General features: G+C 42.0%; 1 protein-coding gene across 1 annotated transcript; it reads left to right on the top strand.

Moving 5' to 3' along the window:
* The first annotated feature begins 1,986 nt into the window (after positions 1-1,986).
* Positions 1,987-4,421, top strand: LOC133391883 (uncharacterized). Its single transcript, XM_061648485.1, has 3 exons — positions 1,987-2,504; positions 2,612-2,919; positions 2,983-4,421. Exons 1-3 carry the CDS (start codon positions 2,284-2,286, stop codon positions 4,167-4,169), a joined length of 1,716 nt encoding a protein of 571 aa, XP_061504469.1. The 5' UTR covers positions 1,987-2,283; the 3' UTR covers positions 4,170-4,421.
* The last annotated feature ends 13,687 nt before the right edge of the window (positions 4,422-18,108 follow it).

Genomic DNA, 18,108 nt, shown 5'->3' on the forward strand with positions numbered 1-18,108 from the left:
TGTTTACTTGTCTTGTGTGCTGCTGGGTGATGTACTTCTCAGTACTTTGGTTCCCAAATTGCACTACGATGTTCTACACAATAGAGGCAATACAACGAAAGTTTACAAGACTTGCTTTATAATTATAATGCATTATAATGCGACCAATTTAGAGGACTTAAAGCTATGCCAAGTTATCGCTCGCGTTGCCTTCTGCTTGGCCTATAGACGCTAGAACACCGTTTTAAGGTAAACAAATGTGTATGTATTGCTAAAATATTCGTCTAAAAACGAATTAGACGTCGTTTCTTCGAGAAGAGCAACATCTACGTGCCTTTGAGACCTCTTCGCTCTCATAACTTGCTTGTTGGTGAGAGCAGGCATACCTTACATGGATACAACGAACCGTCACTAGTTATGGCAAAGCAATACAATACATGGTTTTATCACTTTGATTTAAATTTAAGGACCAACACATTTGAAGAGAATATTTTATTAATTTCCAATTTTGACGACACCGGATTAAGACAGATGTTAGGGGAATAAGTTAGGGATCAGGTGTTGAATACCTAAATAAATAAATAAATTAAATTATTAATTAATAAATAATTAAACTTTCTGTCGAGGGATCATACCCCCCTCCCCCCTCGCCAGTAAACCATTACGGTGAATTTGAAACAAAGCCAAATACAATATCCCCTCCCCCTCGCTCGATACCAACAGGGGGCCTCAACTTCTTTTACCGCTTAGGGCCCCCGATACCCTAAATCCGCCACTGTCTTCAGATATATCCTGAAAACATTTTGCAACATGGAAGGAAGGGTACATTCAGAAGCGATATTGCGATTTTGCTTAATTGTTTTGAACTTTTTATGACTTTTGCACAGTATGCTGCAGACTCTTAATTGAAGAATCTTTACAATCAATTTTAGTTATTTCTTCTTCTTTGGCTCAACAACCGTTGTCGGTCAAGGCCTGCCTGTACCACTATTGGGCTTTGGCTTTCAGTGACTAATTGATTTCCCCCCATAGCAGGATAGTCAATCCTACGTATGGCGGCACGGTCTATTTGGGGATCGAACCCATGACGGGCATGTTGTTAAGTCGTACGAGTTGACGACTGTACTACGAGACCGGCTCAAGCGCGAAACTTGCTTGGATGATATAATAATTTAAGAAAACCAATAACCAATCGCATTGTTTAATATCATAAACCAGTTATTTGGGTATTAACTGTAAAATATGTGTAAAAAAATGCATTCTCCTGGCCCTCACCGCTCGATCATTTAGAAAGCAGCTGATCTAAAGCAGTGGTCTCCAACCTGTGGTCCGTGGATTACTTGAGACAAAAATACTGCAATACAAGGTATTTCCAGTTACTTTCGAATGAAAATATTATTTTACCCGCGTGCAAGAAGTTATCGCTCTGACCGATTGAAAATGAAGTGGCCGTAATTCGAAGCAAGACATTCAGTATTCATTGTAAAGGTAAACACCAACGTAAAAGCAAAATATTGTTTTCATGTTATGCTCACGATGACGATTTTAAATCTTAAAAGATTTTAAATTTTTAATCGTCCGTATTATGAAACACGAGCTGGAAACTGTAAAGTAGGAAAGAAAATATCGTTTAGAACCATCGTTCTTGTCAATAAAAGACAAATGTAACTAACTTAGCGAAAACGATAACTTTCCGACCTTTAACTTCTTTTGAGTATAGATAAAACCAACTCCGATCATGGCAGGTCAGATTTGTTCGGATTATCAGGATAGGACTAAGCCCATCCATCATTTATCGACTATCGAACCAAACCAACCCCCCCCCCCCCCCCCCCCCCCGTCGATGGATTTGGTGAAGGGGCCCCGTCTACCATAACGCCTAGGGCCTCGGAGAGGCTTGACCCGCCGCTGCTTTTTGTGCATTTTGATGCACGCTCTGGGCCAGTGACCGTGCGAGTTTTTTCAAAACATTTCTGACCGTTTTTAAGTTTTGCGTCAGACCGCAAACTCATAAGTGTTTTGCTGAACGCACAAATCACAAATGCACTAATTTATGTACGCTTTTATGGACGTAATTAGTAATAAAGTCTTTTAGTTTCAGGTCCGGAAGCTGTGGTTGATGGCGTTGCTGAGGAGTGCCTGATGGATTTCCCGTAGTCGGAGGAGGAGGATGTATTCATTTTATCCGATGATGAAGATGAGGATGAAATAATCGAATACATCGAGAACGAGAGCGAAGAGGATGATAAAGATGAAGAAGATCATCTACTGAATGAGGAAAATAATAGTTCAGCTCAACATCCGATGGCCAAGCGGTTGAGAGTTTGGGCTTTATCTCATAAGATACCTCATTTAGTATTGAATGATCTTCTTCGCTTGGTTCGCGAAACAACGGACATTCCTCTTCCTCTAGATTCTAGAACGCTCCTTAAGACACCGGTTGCTGTGGGCAAGGAAATACACGCGGTAGCTGGCGGTGAAATGTGGTATCATGGCATTGCGAAATGTATGCAAAGTTGTTTTCGGTAAGACAGATTGTGCTTAGCTTGATAACATGTACCATGTAATGGTATAACTAATGCATAGGTAACATCAGAACTAATGCATAGGCAGATACTGTGTTTCATATTAGGAAGCCGACTCCTTCGGTCAACGAAATATTAATAAACATATTCGTAGATGGGCTACCGTTATTTAAGAGCGGGCCAAAACAGCTATGGCCCATATTGGTGAAGCTTGTAAACGTCCCAGAAGCTCCCATATTGGTGGTTGGCGTGTTTTGTGGCTTATCCAAACCGGAAAATGTCGAGGACTACTTGCGCCCACTCGTTGATGAATTGAATCGCCTACACGATGACGGAATTGTTATCAACAACAAAAAAATAAAAATCACCCTTAAAGCTTTCCTGGCAGATTCTCCAGCACGAGCATTCATCAAAGGTAAGCAATGGAGAATAATACAGAGCTGAATAAGTTAACAATATTTATGTATCTTTTTTCCAGGTGTAACATACTTCAACGGCGCTTGCGGTTGCATAAAGTGCAAAATCGTAGGAAAATTTGACAAGAGCGCACGGAAGATGATATTTGAAGGCGTTGCTGAGGAGAGGATCGACGATGATTTTCGCGATGGAAACTACCCAATAAGACACCAGAAGCACCATACTCCGTTATTAGACTTAAAAGAATTTAATATAGTAGTTCAGATGTCAATTGCAGACGATTTACACTTGTTTCATCTAGGGGCATTGAAGAAATTGCTTAAAGGTTATAAAGGAGATTATAAAGGGTTTTCAGCATGGTCAGCAGCAGAGCAGGAAGAGATAAACAAGATTTTAGCTAGAATAGAATTGCCAGCAGAGATACATCGAGGTGTTAGGTCTTTAAAATATGTGGATTATTGGAAGGGGACAGATTTCCGGTCTTTTTTAAATCATATAAGTATCCCTTTGTTCTTAGGAAGAATCCACGATTCAGCGTACGATCATTTTAAACTTATTTATGTAGCTCATACTTTCCTTTCGCATTCTTTCTTCAAACAATATTGGACATACGCTGGTCAATTATTAGAAAAATTTGTTTTAGACTACAGCTCAATATACACCAAATATAATTTAACTAGTAATGTCCATAACCTTTTACACGTCACAAAAGACGTTCAAAATTTAGGTCCCCTTCCAGAAATTTCAACATATGATTGTGAGAATACGCTGCAGTTTATGAAAAGGCTAGCTAGACCAGGACCGAGAATATTAAATCAAATAGTTTGCAGGCTTGCTGAGCTTAGGGAAACACAAGTAGCAGTTAGAAAGGAGGAAAAACAGTATCCCATTTTCAAATTCAGAGGAGAGGAAGTAATTTTATTCGTTAAGGAAGGTTTAATGCTAAGGAAAGGTAATAGGAATGGATGGTTTTTGACGAAGGATAGGGAGATCATCAGGTATAGTGCAGCATTAGAAGAATCTGGAAAGGTTTACATAATAGGACATTTGTTAAAGAAGAAGAAAGTCAGCTTTAGTACTCCGTGTAGTTCAGATATCATATTTAATTACGAAGGTGAAATAGCAGATTTATCAAAAGAATTAGGTAGGGTTCCTATAGATAGTGTGATGTGTAAGCTTGTAGCAATTTCATTAGATGAAGGAATAGGGTATCATTTCAGTCCATTACTACATACTTTAGCTGAATAGGTTAGATAGGGTTTCATAAAGATAGATTAAGACGTTTTAATTGTTCCATGCAAGGCAGCAATGCTTTGACAAATTTCCTTTTTTTTTTCTTTTTTAGCTGGCTAGCAAATGCTTTGACGCTTTTATGCATCTTTGAACTCCTATCCCAACCTCCACGTGGTGCTAGCTGGATTATATTTATTGCAGAATTTGTTACATTAATTCTGCAATTTTTATAAACTAATAGGGAAGGGGGCTTTTAAAACTGTTAATATAAAGTACGATAATATAATAAACGATGATTACAACATGTCAACCATATACATACTAGCAGTTCGGTTTTTTCATTAAACTTATTGCTACTAGATTTTAACAATTGAAAGAAAGGGGTTTTCTATAATTGGAGCTAGATGGAACCTGGCAGTTGGGTGATTTTCTTTAATAAAATATGCGCCAATTGGTATGAAAGATCATGGTTTCATTAGAACGAAGTAAACGTTTGTTGTAAAAGTTCATTTGTTATTCAATTATATAGCTCTTATTACTTACATAACTAGTTAACAAACCATCACATCTTTTAAGAAATTCATCTTTGTCATCCTTTAACAATAAAACAAAATCACAGCAATTCTTCGGTTTTTCGTTTTTTTGCTTCGCTTGCAGTCAACGTCAATTCCCTAGTTTCTTCATAAGAAACTTTTTTACTAATGTATCCGTAGCCTCAAGATAATCGTTACCTCCTACAACTCTCAATAAGTGAAGTACATTTCTATCATATGATCATATGATGGACATTTCTATCATAATCTCCGTCAAAGCTTCCACGGAAAAGGGAATAGTAGATGAAGGCATATTCGTTTTAGGTGTTTCTATTTGTACAGATGGAAGTACGGGAAGACGGGATTTCGACAAATCACTGGTATTAGAAATCGATCCAGAAGATTGAGGCAAATTCAAGGGTTCCACAATTGGTCGGTAGACTGTGGGAAGGACCGGAAGGGGCTTATGGGGTGCCTTTAAAAAATTGTCTAACGGACGGGGTACACATGCATTTTGTACTAAAGGGCTGGTTTCGCTGATTACAAGCACAGGAAGTCGGGATGTAGTTAGTGTGCCAGATCTGGAACAGGAGAAGGAAAGCGATTTTGATGGCATTATTTTGTCACTTCGCGAAATGACATTGGATGATGCAACTGGCACATGATGTGGTTCGATGGTTTTAGAATCCATATCTAAAAGAAACGTGTAACATTATTTTGTTCACTGATAGCGTAGGAAGATGTGTGCCACCCAGTAGCCGACAACAGTGACCACGGGAACAGCGCAACACCGGTAAGGTTAATACTTCAAATTTCTACTTACAGTCTTCTCTGTCTTTTCTCCAAATACAGCAATCAAGCAAGCAAAATCACAGCATGGCAGATGGGATGCGAGAAGATCCGCCTACAAATCACAGCACTCACAAAAGTGAATAAAGATGGCAAGCCAGCCAAGCCGGGTGCGCACAGTAACACACACACATATCCATATTGACAAAGCGCGTACATAAAAGCGCGGCCTTTTTTATGGAATCTTCGAATCGAAAATGACATTCGAAAACAATTTCGAATGTGTGAAACTATACTATCCTTGGTAAAAACGTACCTTGGTTTATGTTCACCTTGATGCATTCAAAATAACAGCAAACCTCTTGTTTTGCTGAAATCAGGAGGTTTTGAGGTGAATTTGTGGTGAAACTTTCACACTTTTGGTGAAACACAAACTTCGTAACTCGGGCACAGTTGACTGAAAATTAACGATATATAGTGCGAAAAATAGTCCAAATAATATGGGTCAATCTTTCTTTGCGTTTCCAAACCAAAAGGAAAGATGTGAGAAATGGATGATGTATTGCCAGACTGAATAATTGGTCTAGAAGAATATATATATATATATATATATATATATATATATATATATATATATATATATATATATATATATATATATATATATATATCTATATATATATATATATATATATATATATATATATATATATATATATATATATATATATATATATATATATATATATATATATATATATATATATATATATATATAAGTTATAGCTAGTATAACTTTATTCAAATAAGGTTGTGTTGAACTATTGCTTAAGCATTTGCACTGGGAATTCTCTGACAGCAGCTAGTTTCCGCTGTCAGTTGAGCACATCAATCCGGTCCCTTTTTATTACAACCGTCGACAAGGAAGGACGTTAATAAAGAACGGGGAGTAACAAACGATAACTGGCACAGCCGAAGCTTTCGAACGACAAAAAAAAAACGAAACCCTAATCAACGTTGCTTATCCAGTACATCCAAGGCGGTTCAACTGGTGAACAATTAACGATTATTTTCGGAGAGTATTGGACTTCGAAAGGCGAACCCGAGCAACCGGTTTACCCATCTCTGGCGGAATACCAGCGGATTTGTGCTGCTCGATAGACGTGACCTGGCATTAACAATACAATTGTGAGTATAGGTTTGCGATACCGAGCGAATTATGGAGAAGACCGTCGAAAATTTGCAAGCGCAGATAAACGATCTAGCTAGGAGGTTAGCGGAAAGACAAATAGTAGAACAGGTTGACGCGGCGGTGAAATACACCCAGCTTCCCGACACATTAAAGTATCTACCGGAATTTACGGGCGATAAAAATACGTTAACCACATGGATCGACACAGTGGAGAGGACATTGATCCTTTGTCAAGAGTCAGAAGGAAGTGCGGTGTATCAAATGTGGTTGGGACACGTGCGAAATAGAGTAGTTGGCAAGGCAAACAAAGCATTACTGACGAAGAACTGTCCACTTAATTGGACTACAATGAAACAAATCCTAAATAAACATTTCTCTTCGAAAAGGATTTTATCCAATATTGTGTCAGATATTTTGGTTCTAAAGCAAAATAGTCTATCGCTTAAAAATTATATCAGTGTGTGTGAGGAACTTTATTATGAGCTTAACACAAATATTTATCAGGACCAAATCAATGCGGGGCATGAGTGTGCAATTATGCGTGTGATGACGATCACTATAACGAACGCGTTTATCGATGGTTTAAATTATGATTTGCCTAGACTGATTAGAACAAGTAAACCTGAGTCACTAGAAGATGCATTTAAGGCAGCAAGAGAATTAACAGAAGTACACGTTAGAGAAAAACAAAGGAATCAGTCGACAGATAAACCTTCGGTAAGAACGAATCATTCTGCACATTATAATCGAAGTGATACTAATGAAGCAATGGATGTTGACCCATCCACGCGACAGTCAAACAATAGTCGATCGAATCGGCGATCAAATGAAATCCAAGGAAATAGGCAAACAAGTTATTTTAAGCCAACAGGCCAACCACGTTTTCATGTCGAAGAATTAACTAATGTCCATCAGAATGAATCAGATGAAGTTAATGATGATTTAAATTTTCACATGGCTCAACAGCAAAAAGACCAAACATAGCTAACAGTATACCATTTGTTACAATTCGCACCAGCAGTGGGAAACTATTAAACTTTCTCATAGATACCGGAGCAAACAAAAATTAGATACGTAAAAGTTTAGTTAAAATTGAAAATTGTCGCTTTACAAAACCATTGGCTGTACACAGTGTACATAGGCTGTTCAAAGTGGATAGATTTGTGGATTTCGATCATTTTCCTGGAAACCCTTGTTCGGAAAAATGCAGGTTCTATGTGTTTGATTTTCATCCGTTCTTCGATGGTCTGTTAGGTTATGAATCTTTGAAAAAACTAGATGCAAGTATCATAACGGCAAATAACACTTTAAAAATAGGCCAAACTATTATTCCTTTACATAAAAAAAATTGTGAAAACGAAATTACGAATTTCGAAAAATATGAATATAAAATTACTCCTGTACAGACCCCGTACGAAACTGGTGATTTTTATTTGGAGAAGGAACTTGAACTTTTTTCTAATGTTTTTATTTTGCCTGGAGTATACAGTTCAAGAAATCATGTCGCTAATGTTGCTATTTTCAATTGCAATGCGTCAAAAATGGCTATAGAGATCCCAAAACTGATGGATTTTGAAATTAATAATTTCGAGATTCCATCTGAATCAACATTTATTTCTAATTTGTCCAAAAATAATCTCGATAACTTTCTTGACAACATTAAAAATGATCATTTGAATTCAGAGGAGATAAAGAAGCTTGAAAAACTGCTATCAGATTACAAAGATATTTTTTTTGTGGAGGGTGATAAATTAACATTTACCAATGCTATCAAGCATCACATTAATACAAAAGATGACATACCAGTCTATACAAAATCATATCGCTATCCATATTGTCACAAAGAAGACGTACAAAATAAAATAGGTTCCAGGGTATGTATGGGTTCATGATAGGTTTCAAGCAGTGTTACGAACGGTGACGTTCATCGACATAAAATTGTAAACATTCATTCGATTTGAAGCTTCCCATTCCCATCTCTCTCTGTCATTTGACATTCCCGTAAAAAAATGTCATTTGACATGAAGACATTTTCAAGATACATTCATTTGACATTCGCCAACCTGTATGAATCGTGAACTGTGTCGTATTGCAAACGGCCGTATTCATGTCAAACTACAACAGAGCGTGCGGTGCAAAGGCTTTCGTTTCACTAGTTTTTGCTATTTCACTAGAATCCCCATATTCAGCGACGATACACTTCATAATCCTCCGATCGTATCGATTTGTGTTGTTCAAAAAATGTCAAATGACATTCAGACTACATTGTTTACATTTCATGTCATTGCATCAGCCCTGACGGTAGCGACACGAATGAATTTCGTTTAATGACAGTAGTCTGACTTTTTCTTCTAATGCCGAATTTTGAACGAATCTTCTTTCTAACGCTTCCATTCGTCTAACAGCCATAGGATAACTGTCGGGAAAGTTTGGGCAATCGGTGTTCCATAATAAGTCTGTTTCGAAGCAGTTACCTGAATCTACTCGTTTTGTGGTTTCACTCAACAAGAGGTTTGAACGCTTTTCTTCTTCTGAGTTCAAGAAGTCAGTTGACAGTTGACAAATGTAGAGTGTGTCTGTGCATCTGTAGCTCCGTGTTGAATCGGGTTTTTAAGTGTGAATTTGACGAGAAGCATCCAATCAGTTGTTGTTATTATGACGCTAACTGAATGGGTGTGGTAATTAATATATAGTTTGATGGTAAAAGGATAAATATTTGTTTACGTTTTAATTTGTTGTGTGTAGCTTTTGAGTCAACGAAGAAGCGTCACTTACGGATGCGTTCTGATATTTTTATATTTATTTGCCTATGTGTGTGATATTCTTGTGCTGTTAAGTGTAAGGTAAGGTACGTGTCATGGAGTGCGTAAAAGACACATACTTGCCGGTGACTGTCCGTTGGTGTGTGTGGGTTGCGTCCAAGGCTTTCACGCAGATTGTACGAAAGTTAGTAGAATGGCTGCGCGTATGATCAATAAATCGACTAACATCGTTTTCTGTTGTGACGCGTGTGACAAAAAGAATGTAGGGATGAATGATTTGGGTAAATGCAAAGCGATACTAGATGCAGGCTTTGAAACCCTCATGAAAGAATTTGCTCTTAAATTTGAGATACTGAAATGCGATTTAGTTGAGACGCTTAACGCTAAACTCTGCCAAGTGCGAGCGTAGTGGTAAGGTAAATATGATACAAGTAGAAAAGCAAGTGGGATTAAATAATATGGGTGAAGATTGCTCTAATACATGGACGCCAAATAAGAATTCCTAACCATCATTGCAAACAAGTTCTAGTATGCAATCTATTTCGTATGAAAACGAATGGGTTACAGTGCGGAACAAGCGCACCAACGGCTCCGGAGCCGGCTCCGGACTAACGGCTCCGGAGCCGGCTCCGGACTAACGGCTCCGGAGCCGGCTCCGACTTTTTCCCGGACCGCACCAATGGCTGCGAAGCCGGCTCCGCACCAACGGCTCCGGAACCGTTGGTGCACTCCGAAACGCCCATCACTACTACCAACACCATCGACACCACCACCAGCACCTGGGAGCCGTTGGCGACGACGAACGAGATGAGCTCCCTTTTCTGTACAACCTCTCGAGTCGAGCGGACGCGTTTTACCAAGCCCGGACGTGCTTTGTCAAGAGCTAGTTGGTGTTGGTGCGTGTGTGTGTTAGTCGCGATGTTGGAGAAAATTCTTTGATAGCGTCGCACATCTCGGTGGTCGAACAATGGATCATAGCAACAAAGGTAGGCAAAAAAGCGGACAATTTGGATGAGTTTTCTCGCAATGATTTCCCTGCCCGGGTGGTGCCCGGTCCACTTTCCCGCCCATTTTCTAACCACACAAATTCACACAGACGCCACCGGCTCGGATTCGTCGAACGATAAGTTTGATTTGGCGTCGCCGAGCTTTTACGAGCTGGACCGGCCGGCTATGTCAATCTCGACGATGGAAACGGAGGACGGGCCGGCGGTTTCGGCCTCACCCATTCCGCCGCTGCCGGCGTCCCCGGAGCAGCAGCCGATGAATTTGTCGATGGGCGGCGGGCAACCGGCGCGCACACCGGCGCGCCCACAGACGCGCAGAACGGTAGGGCAGAACGGGCAGAACGGGGCAGGGCCGGTGCACGCATCAGCATCCTTTAGGCGCCCGGTAGTGATGCAGCAGGACAACGTGAGGTCGCGCTTGATCCAGCGTTACTACAGTGAGGCCAACTCGCGGCCCGACACGATTTTGGTGATCGTCGACCCCCCGCCGATGGGTGCCACGGGCCGCAGCGCGACAATGGCGCCCCGCCGATGGGTGCCGCGGGCCGTAGCGCGACAATGGGGTCCCCGCCGACACCGGCGTGGCAGACGGGTAGTGGTTTGGGCGCGATCCGGCATCGTCGGCATAGTTCGATCGGCACATCGACGGCGGCAGGCGGGAAGCTGCGGCGGTCCGGGCGCACGGGGCGCGAGATGGTGATGCTCCAGCTGGACGACATGGCGGCGGTGGAGTGGGAAGACGCGCGCAGCGGTTTGTTCTCGCCGCACCCGGTACGCCGCGCCGCTGCCGACCAGCAGGCGGCTAGCGACGACGAATCCATTGCGCGCAAGCAGCGCCAAGCGGACGAATCGTAAGATAATTGTAAGATGCGAATTGAGCCCGTTTTTGAGACACCCGATGTGCCATGACGAACGATGTGAATTACCAATAAAGATGAGTTCAACTACAAAGGTGTGTCTCTTGTGAGGCACCTGAAAAGCAACTGTTGTTTGATGATTTTTATTAATTTTAATTAATATTTTCATCCCCGATCACATTCGAACCCAACATTAGGGAAATAACAATCATATTAAATATTTGGACATTTTTCAGTTTTTTCTTAAACCTCAACGGTAATAGACACAAAGCATACTGAAGAGTTAAAAATGATATTTTTTCTTAAATTATATTTTCTCAAACAAAAGCTAAATCTCCTGTAAGCATGTTGCTGCTCCATCCATCTAACATAATAAAGTTTAAAATGTGAAATCTCCATGCAAACAGTATTCTCCACACGCATGCCTTACCTTCGGATCGTGATGAAAAGCAATTGGATAAGGTGTGTAACGGTTTATTTGAAATTCTACAGGTGATCCACGTGTTTTATCTCACCTGTCGAAAGCATGGGCACAACACGCTGAACAATGGCGCAAAGTATGAACGGTGCCAACAGAGATACACACCTGTGGTAGTGACGATGCGAGGAGACTGGTATTGTATCGCAGACATACCCGCACCGGTCCAAATGTCGAAATGTCCAAATGTCCAAATCCGGAACAGTTCCAGGTATTGTTCCTGAAAATAAATGTAATCGAGAGCTATTTCTGGATTTGTATGGGTTCATGATCAATTCCAGGACCGGTATGGGTTCAGAATCAGTTCCAGGTCTTTTATAGGTTTACCTTCAGTTCCAGGACTAAAATAAATTTATCTATAGTTCTAGGACTGGTATGGGACTAGTGTCAGTTCCAAATCCGGTATGGCTTCAATATCAGTGTCAGGTCCAGTATAAGTGCATGATAGGTTCCAGGACCTGTATGGGTTCATGATAGGTTCCAGGACCGGTATGATTTCATGATAGGTTCCAGGGCAGGTATAGGTTCATAATCGAAACCAGGACCAGTATGGGTTCATGATAGGTCCCAAAACCGGCATGGGCTCATGATAGGTTCTAGGGTAGGTATGCATTCATGATAGGTTCCAGGGTATGTATGGGTTCATGATAGGTTTCAAGACCGATATGATTTCATGATAGGTTCTAGGGAAGGTATGGGTTCATGATAGGTTACAGGGCATGTATGGGTTCAAGATAGGTTCCAGGGCATGTATGGGTTCATGATAGGTTCCAAGACCGGTATGATTTCATGATAGGTTCCAGGGCAGGTATGAGTTCATAATCGATTCAAGGATCAGTATGGATTGATGATAGGTTCCAGGACCGATATAGGTTAATCATAGGTTCCAGGTCCTGTATGGGTACATGATAGATTCTAGGACATGTATGGGTTCATGATAGATTCAAGGATCGGTATGGGTTCATGATAGGTTCCAGGACTTGTATGGATTCATGATAAGTTCTAGGGAAGGTATGAGTTCATGATAGGTTACAGGGCATGTATGGGTTCATGATAGGTTCCAGGTCCTGTATGGGTTTGTGATAGGTTCGAAGATCGGTATAGGTTCATAATAGATTCCAGGACCAGTGTGGGTTCATGATAGGTTTCAAGACCGGTATGATTTTATGATAGGTTCTAGGGCAGGTATAGGTTCATAATCGAAACCAGGACCAGTATGGGCTCATGATAGGTACCAAAACCGGCATGGGTTCATGATAGGTTCTAGAGTAGGTTTGCATTCATGATAGGTTCCAGGGTATGTATGGGTTCATGATAGGTTTCAAGCAGTGTTGCGAACGGTGACGTTCATCGACATAAAATTGTAAACATTCATTCGATTTGAAGCTTCCCATTCCCATCTCTCTCTGTCATTTGACATTCCCGTAAAAAAATGTCATTTGACATGAAGACATTTTCAAGATACATTCATTTGACATTCGCCAACCTGTATGAATCGTGAACTGTGTCGTATTGCAAACGGCCGTATTCATGTCAAACTACAACAGAGCGTGCGGTGCAAAGGCTTTCGTTTCACTAGTTTTTGCTATTTCACTAGAATCCCCATATTCAGCGACGATACACTTCATAATCCTCCGATCGTATCGATTTGTGTTGTTCAAAAAATGTCAAATGACATTCAGACTACATTGTTTACATTTTATGTCATTGCATCAGCCCTGACGGTAGCGACACGAATGAATTTCGTTTAATGACAGTAGTCTGACTTTTTCTTCTAATGCCGAATTTTGAACGAATCTTCTTTCTAACGCTTCCATTCGTCTAACAGCCATAGGATAACTGTCGGGAAAGTTTGGGCAATCGGTGTTCCATAATAAGTCTGTTTCGAAGCAGTTACCTGAATCTACTCGTTTTGTGGTTTCACTCAACAAGAGGTTTGAACGCTTTTCTTCTTCTGAGTTCAAGAAGTCAGTTGACAGTTGACAAATGTAGAGTGTGTCTGTGCATCTGTAGCTCCGTGTTGAATCGGGTTTTTAAGTGTGAATTTGACGAGAAGCATCCAATCAGTTGTTGTTATTATGACGCTAACTGAATGGGTGTGGTAATTAATATATAGTTTGATGGTAAAAGGATAAATATTTGTTTACGTTTTAATTTGTTGTGTGTAGCTTTTGAGTCAACGAAGAAGCGTCACTTACGGATGCGTTCTGATATTTTTATATTTATTTGCCTATGTGTGTGATATTCTTGTGCTGTTAAGTGTAAGGTAAGGTACGTGTCATGGAGTGCGTAAAAGACACATACTTGCCGGTGACTGTCCGTTGGTGTGTGTGGGTTGCGTCCAAGGCTTTCACGCAGATTGTACGAAAGTTAGTAGAATGGCTGCGCGTATGATCAATGAATCGACTAACATCGTTTTCTGTTGTGACGCGTGTGACAAAAAGAATGTAGGGATGAATGATTTGGGTAAATGCAAAGCGATACTAGATGCAGGCTTTGAAACCCTCATGAAAGAATTTGCTCTTAAATTTGAGATACTGAAATGCGATTTAGTTGAGACGCTTAACGCTAAACTCTGCCAAGTGCGAGCGTAGTGGTAAGGTAAATATGATACAAGTAGAAAAGCAAGTGGGATTAAATAATATGGGTGAAGATTGCTCTAATACATGGACGCCAAATAAGAATTCCTAACCATCATTGCAAACAAGTTCTAGTATGCAATCTATTTCGTATGAAAACGAATGGGTTACAGTGCGGAACAAGCGCACCAACGGCTCCGACTTTTTCCCGGACCGCACCAATGGCTGCGAAGCCGGCTCCGCACCAACGGCTCCGGAACCGTTGGTGCGCTCCGAAACGCCCATCACTACTACCAACACCATCGACACCACCACCAGCACCTGGGAGCCGTTGGCGACGACGAACGAGATGAGCTTCCTTTTCTGTACAACCTCTCGAGTCGAGCGGACGCGTTTTACCAAGCCCGGACGTGCTTTGTCAAGAGCTAGTTGGTGTTGGTGCGTGTGTGTGTGTTAGTCGCGATGTTGGAGAAAATTCTTTGATAGCGTCGCACATCTCGGTGGTCGAACAATGGATCATAGCAACTAAGGTAGGCAAAAAAGCGGACAATTTGGATGAGTTTTCTCGCAATGATTTCCCTGCCCGGGTGGTGCCCGGTCCACTTTCCCGCCCATTTTCTAACCACACAAATTCACACAGACGCCACCGGCTCGGATTCGTCGAACGATAAGTTTGATTTGGCGTCGCCGAGCTTTTACGAGCTGGACCGGCCGGCTATGTCAATCTCGACGATGGAAACGGAGGACGGGGCGGCGGTTTCGGCCTCACCCATTCCGCCGCTGCCGGCGTCCCCGGAGCAGCAGCCGATGAATTTGTCGATGGGCGGCGGGCAACCGGCGCGCACACCGGCGCGCCCACAGACGCGCAGAACGGTAGGGCAGAACGGGCAGAACGGGGCAGGGCCGGTGCACGCATCAGCATCCTTTAGGCGCCCGGTAGTGATGCAGCAGGACAACGTGAGGTCGCGCTTGATCCAGCGTTACTACAGTGAGGCCAACTCGCGGCCCGACACGATTTTGGTGATCGTCGACCCCCCGCCGATGGGTGCCACGGGCCGCAGCGCGACAATGGCGCCCCCGCCGATGGGTGCCGCGGGCCGTAGCGCGACAATGGGGTCCCCGCCGACACCGGCGTGGCAGACGGGTAGTGGTTTGGGCGCGATCCGGCATCGTCGGCATAGTACGATCGGCACATCGACGGCGGCAGGCGGGCAGCTGCGGCGATCCGGGCGCACGGAGCGCGAGACGGTGATGCCCCAGCTGGACGACATGGCGGCGGTGGAGTGGGAAGACGCGCGCAGCGGTTTGTTCTCGCCGCACCCGGTACGCCGCGCCGCTGCCGACCAGCAGGCGGCTAGCGACGACGAATCCATTGCGCGCAAGCAGCGCCAAGCGGACGAATCGTAAGATAATTGTAAGATGCGAATTGAGCCCGTTTTTGAGACACCCGATGTGCCATGACGAACGATGTGAATTACCAATAAAGATGAGTTCAACTACAAAGGTGTGTCTCTTGTGAGGCACCTGAAAAGCAACTGTTGTTTGATGATTTTTATTAATTTTAATTAATATTTTCATCCCCGATCACATTCGAACCCAACATTAGGGAAATAACAATCATATTAAATATTTGGACATTTTTCAGTTTTTTCTTAAACCTCAACGGTAATAGACACAAAGCATACTGAAGAGTTAAAAATGATATTTTTTCTTAAATTATATTTTCTCAAACAAAAGCTAAATCTCCTGTAAGCATGTTGCTGCTCCATCCATCTAACATAATAAAGTTTAAAATGTGAAATCTCCATGCAAACAGTATTCTCCACACGCATGCCTTACCTTCGGATCGTGATGAAAAGCAATTGGATAAGGTGTGTAACGGTTTATTTGAAATTCTACAGGTGATCCACGTGTTTTATCTCACCTGTCGAAAGCATGGGCACAACACGCTGAACAATGGCGCAAAGTATGAACGGTGCCAACAGAGATACACACCTGTGGTAGTGACGATGCGAGGAGACTGGTATTGTATCGCAGACATACCCGCACCGGTCCAAATGTCGAAATGTCCAAATGTCCAAATCCGGAACAGTTCCAGGTATTGTTCCTGAAAATAAATGTAATCGAGAGCTATTTCTGGATTTGTATGGGTTCATGATCAATTCCAGGACCGGTATGGGTTCAGAATCAGTTCCAGGTCTTTTATAGGTTTACCTTCAGTTCCAGGACTAAAATAAATTTATCTATAGTTCTAGGACTGGTATGGGACTAGTGTCAGTTCCAAATCCGGTATGGCTTCAATATCAGTGTCAGGTCCAGTATAAGTGCATGATAGGTTCCAGGACCTGTATGGGTTCATGATAGGTTCCAGGACCGGTATGATTTCATGATAGGTTCCAGGGCAGGTATAGGTTCATAATCGAAACCAGGACCAGTATGGGTTCATGATAGGTCCCAAAACCGGCATGGGCTCATGATAGGTTCTAGGGTAGGTATGCATTCATGATAGGTTCCAGGGTATGTATGGGTTCATGATAGGTTTCAAGACCGATATGATTTCATGACAGGTTCTAGGGAAGGTATGGGTTCATGATAGGTTACAGGGCATGTATGGGTTCAAGATAGGTTCCAGGGCATGTATGGGTTCATGATAGGTTCCAAGACCGGTATGATTTCATGATAGGTTCCAGGGCAGGTATGAGTTCATAATCGATTCAAGGATCAGTATGGGTTGATGATAGGTTCCAGGACCGATATAGGTTAATCATAGGTTCCAGGTCCTGTATGGGTACATGATAGATTCTAGGACATGTATGGGTTCATGATAGATTCAAGGATCGGTATGGGTTCATGATAGGTTCCAGGACTTGTATGGATTCATGATAAGTTCTAGGGAAGGTATGAGTTCATGATAGGTTACAGGGCATGTATGGGTTCATGATAGGTTCCAGGTCCTGTATGGGTTTGTGATAGGTTCGAAGATCGGTATAGGTTCATAATAGATTCCAGGACCAGTGTGGGTTCATGATAGGTTTCAAGACCGGTATGATTTTATGATAGGTTCTAGGGCAGGTATAGGTTCATAATCGAAACCAGGACCAGTATGGGCTCATGATAGGTACCAAAACCGGCATGGGTTCATGATAGGTTCTAGAGTAGGTTTGCATTCATGATAGGTTCCAGGGTATGTATGGGTTCATGATAGGTTTCAAGCAGTGTTGCGAACGGTGACGTTCATCGACATAAAATTGTAAACATTCATTCGATTTGAAGCTTCCCATTCCCATCTCTCTCTGTCATTTGACATTCCCGTAAAAAAATGTCATTTGACATGAAGACATTTTCAAGATACATTCATTTGACATTCGCCAACCTGTATGAATCGTGAACTGTGTCGTATTGCAAACGGCCGTATTCATGTCAAACTACAACAGAGCGTGCGGTGCAAAGGCTTTCGTTTCACTAGTTTTTGCTATTTCACTAGAATCCCCATATTCAGCGACGATACACTTCATAATCCTCCGATCGTATCGATTTGTGTTGTTCAAAAAATGTCAAATGACATTCAGACTACATTGTTTACATCTCATGTCATTGCATCAGCCCTGACGGTAGCGACACGAATGAATTTCGTTTAATGACAGTAGTCTGACTTTTTCTTCTAATGCCGAATTTTGAACGAATCTTCTTTCTAACGCTTCCATTCGTCTAACAGCCATAGGATAACTGTCGGGAAAGTTTGGGCAATCGGTGTTCC

Source organism: Anopheles gambiae, chromosome 2 (genome assembly GCF_943734735.2).
Source record: "Anopheles gambiae chromosome 2, idAnoGambNW_F1_1, whole genome shotgun sequence".
In the NCBI taxonomy this organism is placed as follows: Eukaryota; Metazoa; Arthropoda; class Insecta; order Diptera; family Culicidae; genus Anopheles; species Anopheles gambiae.

Excerpts from the sequence above, each read along its gene's own strand:
- LOC133391883 (XM_061648485.1), top strand. The coding sequence starts at position 2,284 with ATGGCCAAGCGGTTGAGAGTTTGGGCTTTATCTCATAAGATACCTCAT. Across the intron at positions 2,505-2,611 it reads TGTATGCAAAGTTGTTTTCG|GAAGCCGACTCCTTCGGTCA; the intron begins GTAAGACAGATT and ends GTTTCATATTAG. Across the intron at positions 2,920-2,982 it reads AGCACGAGCATTCATCAAAG|GTGTAACATACTTCAACGGC; the intron begins GTAAGCAATGGA and ends TCTTTTTTCCAG.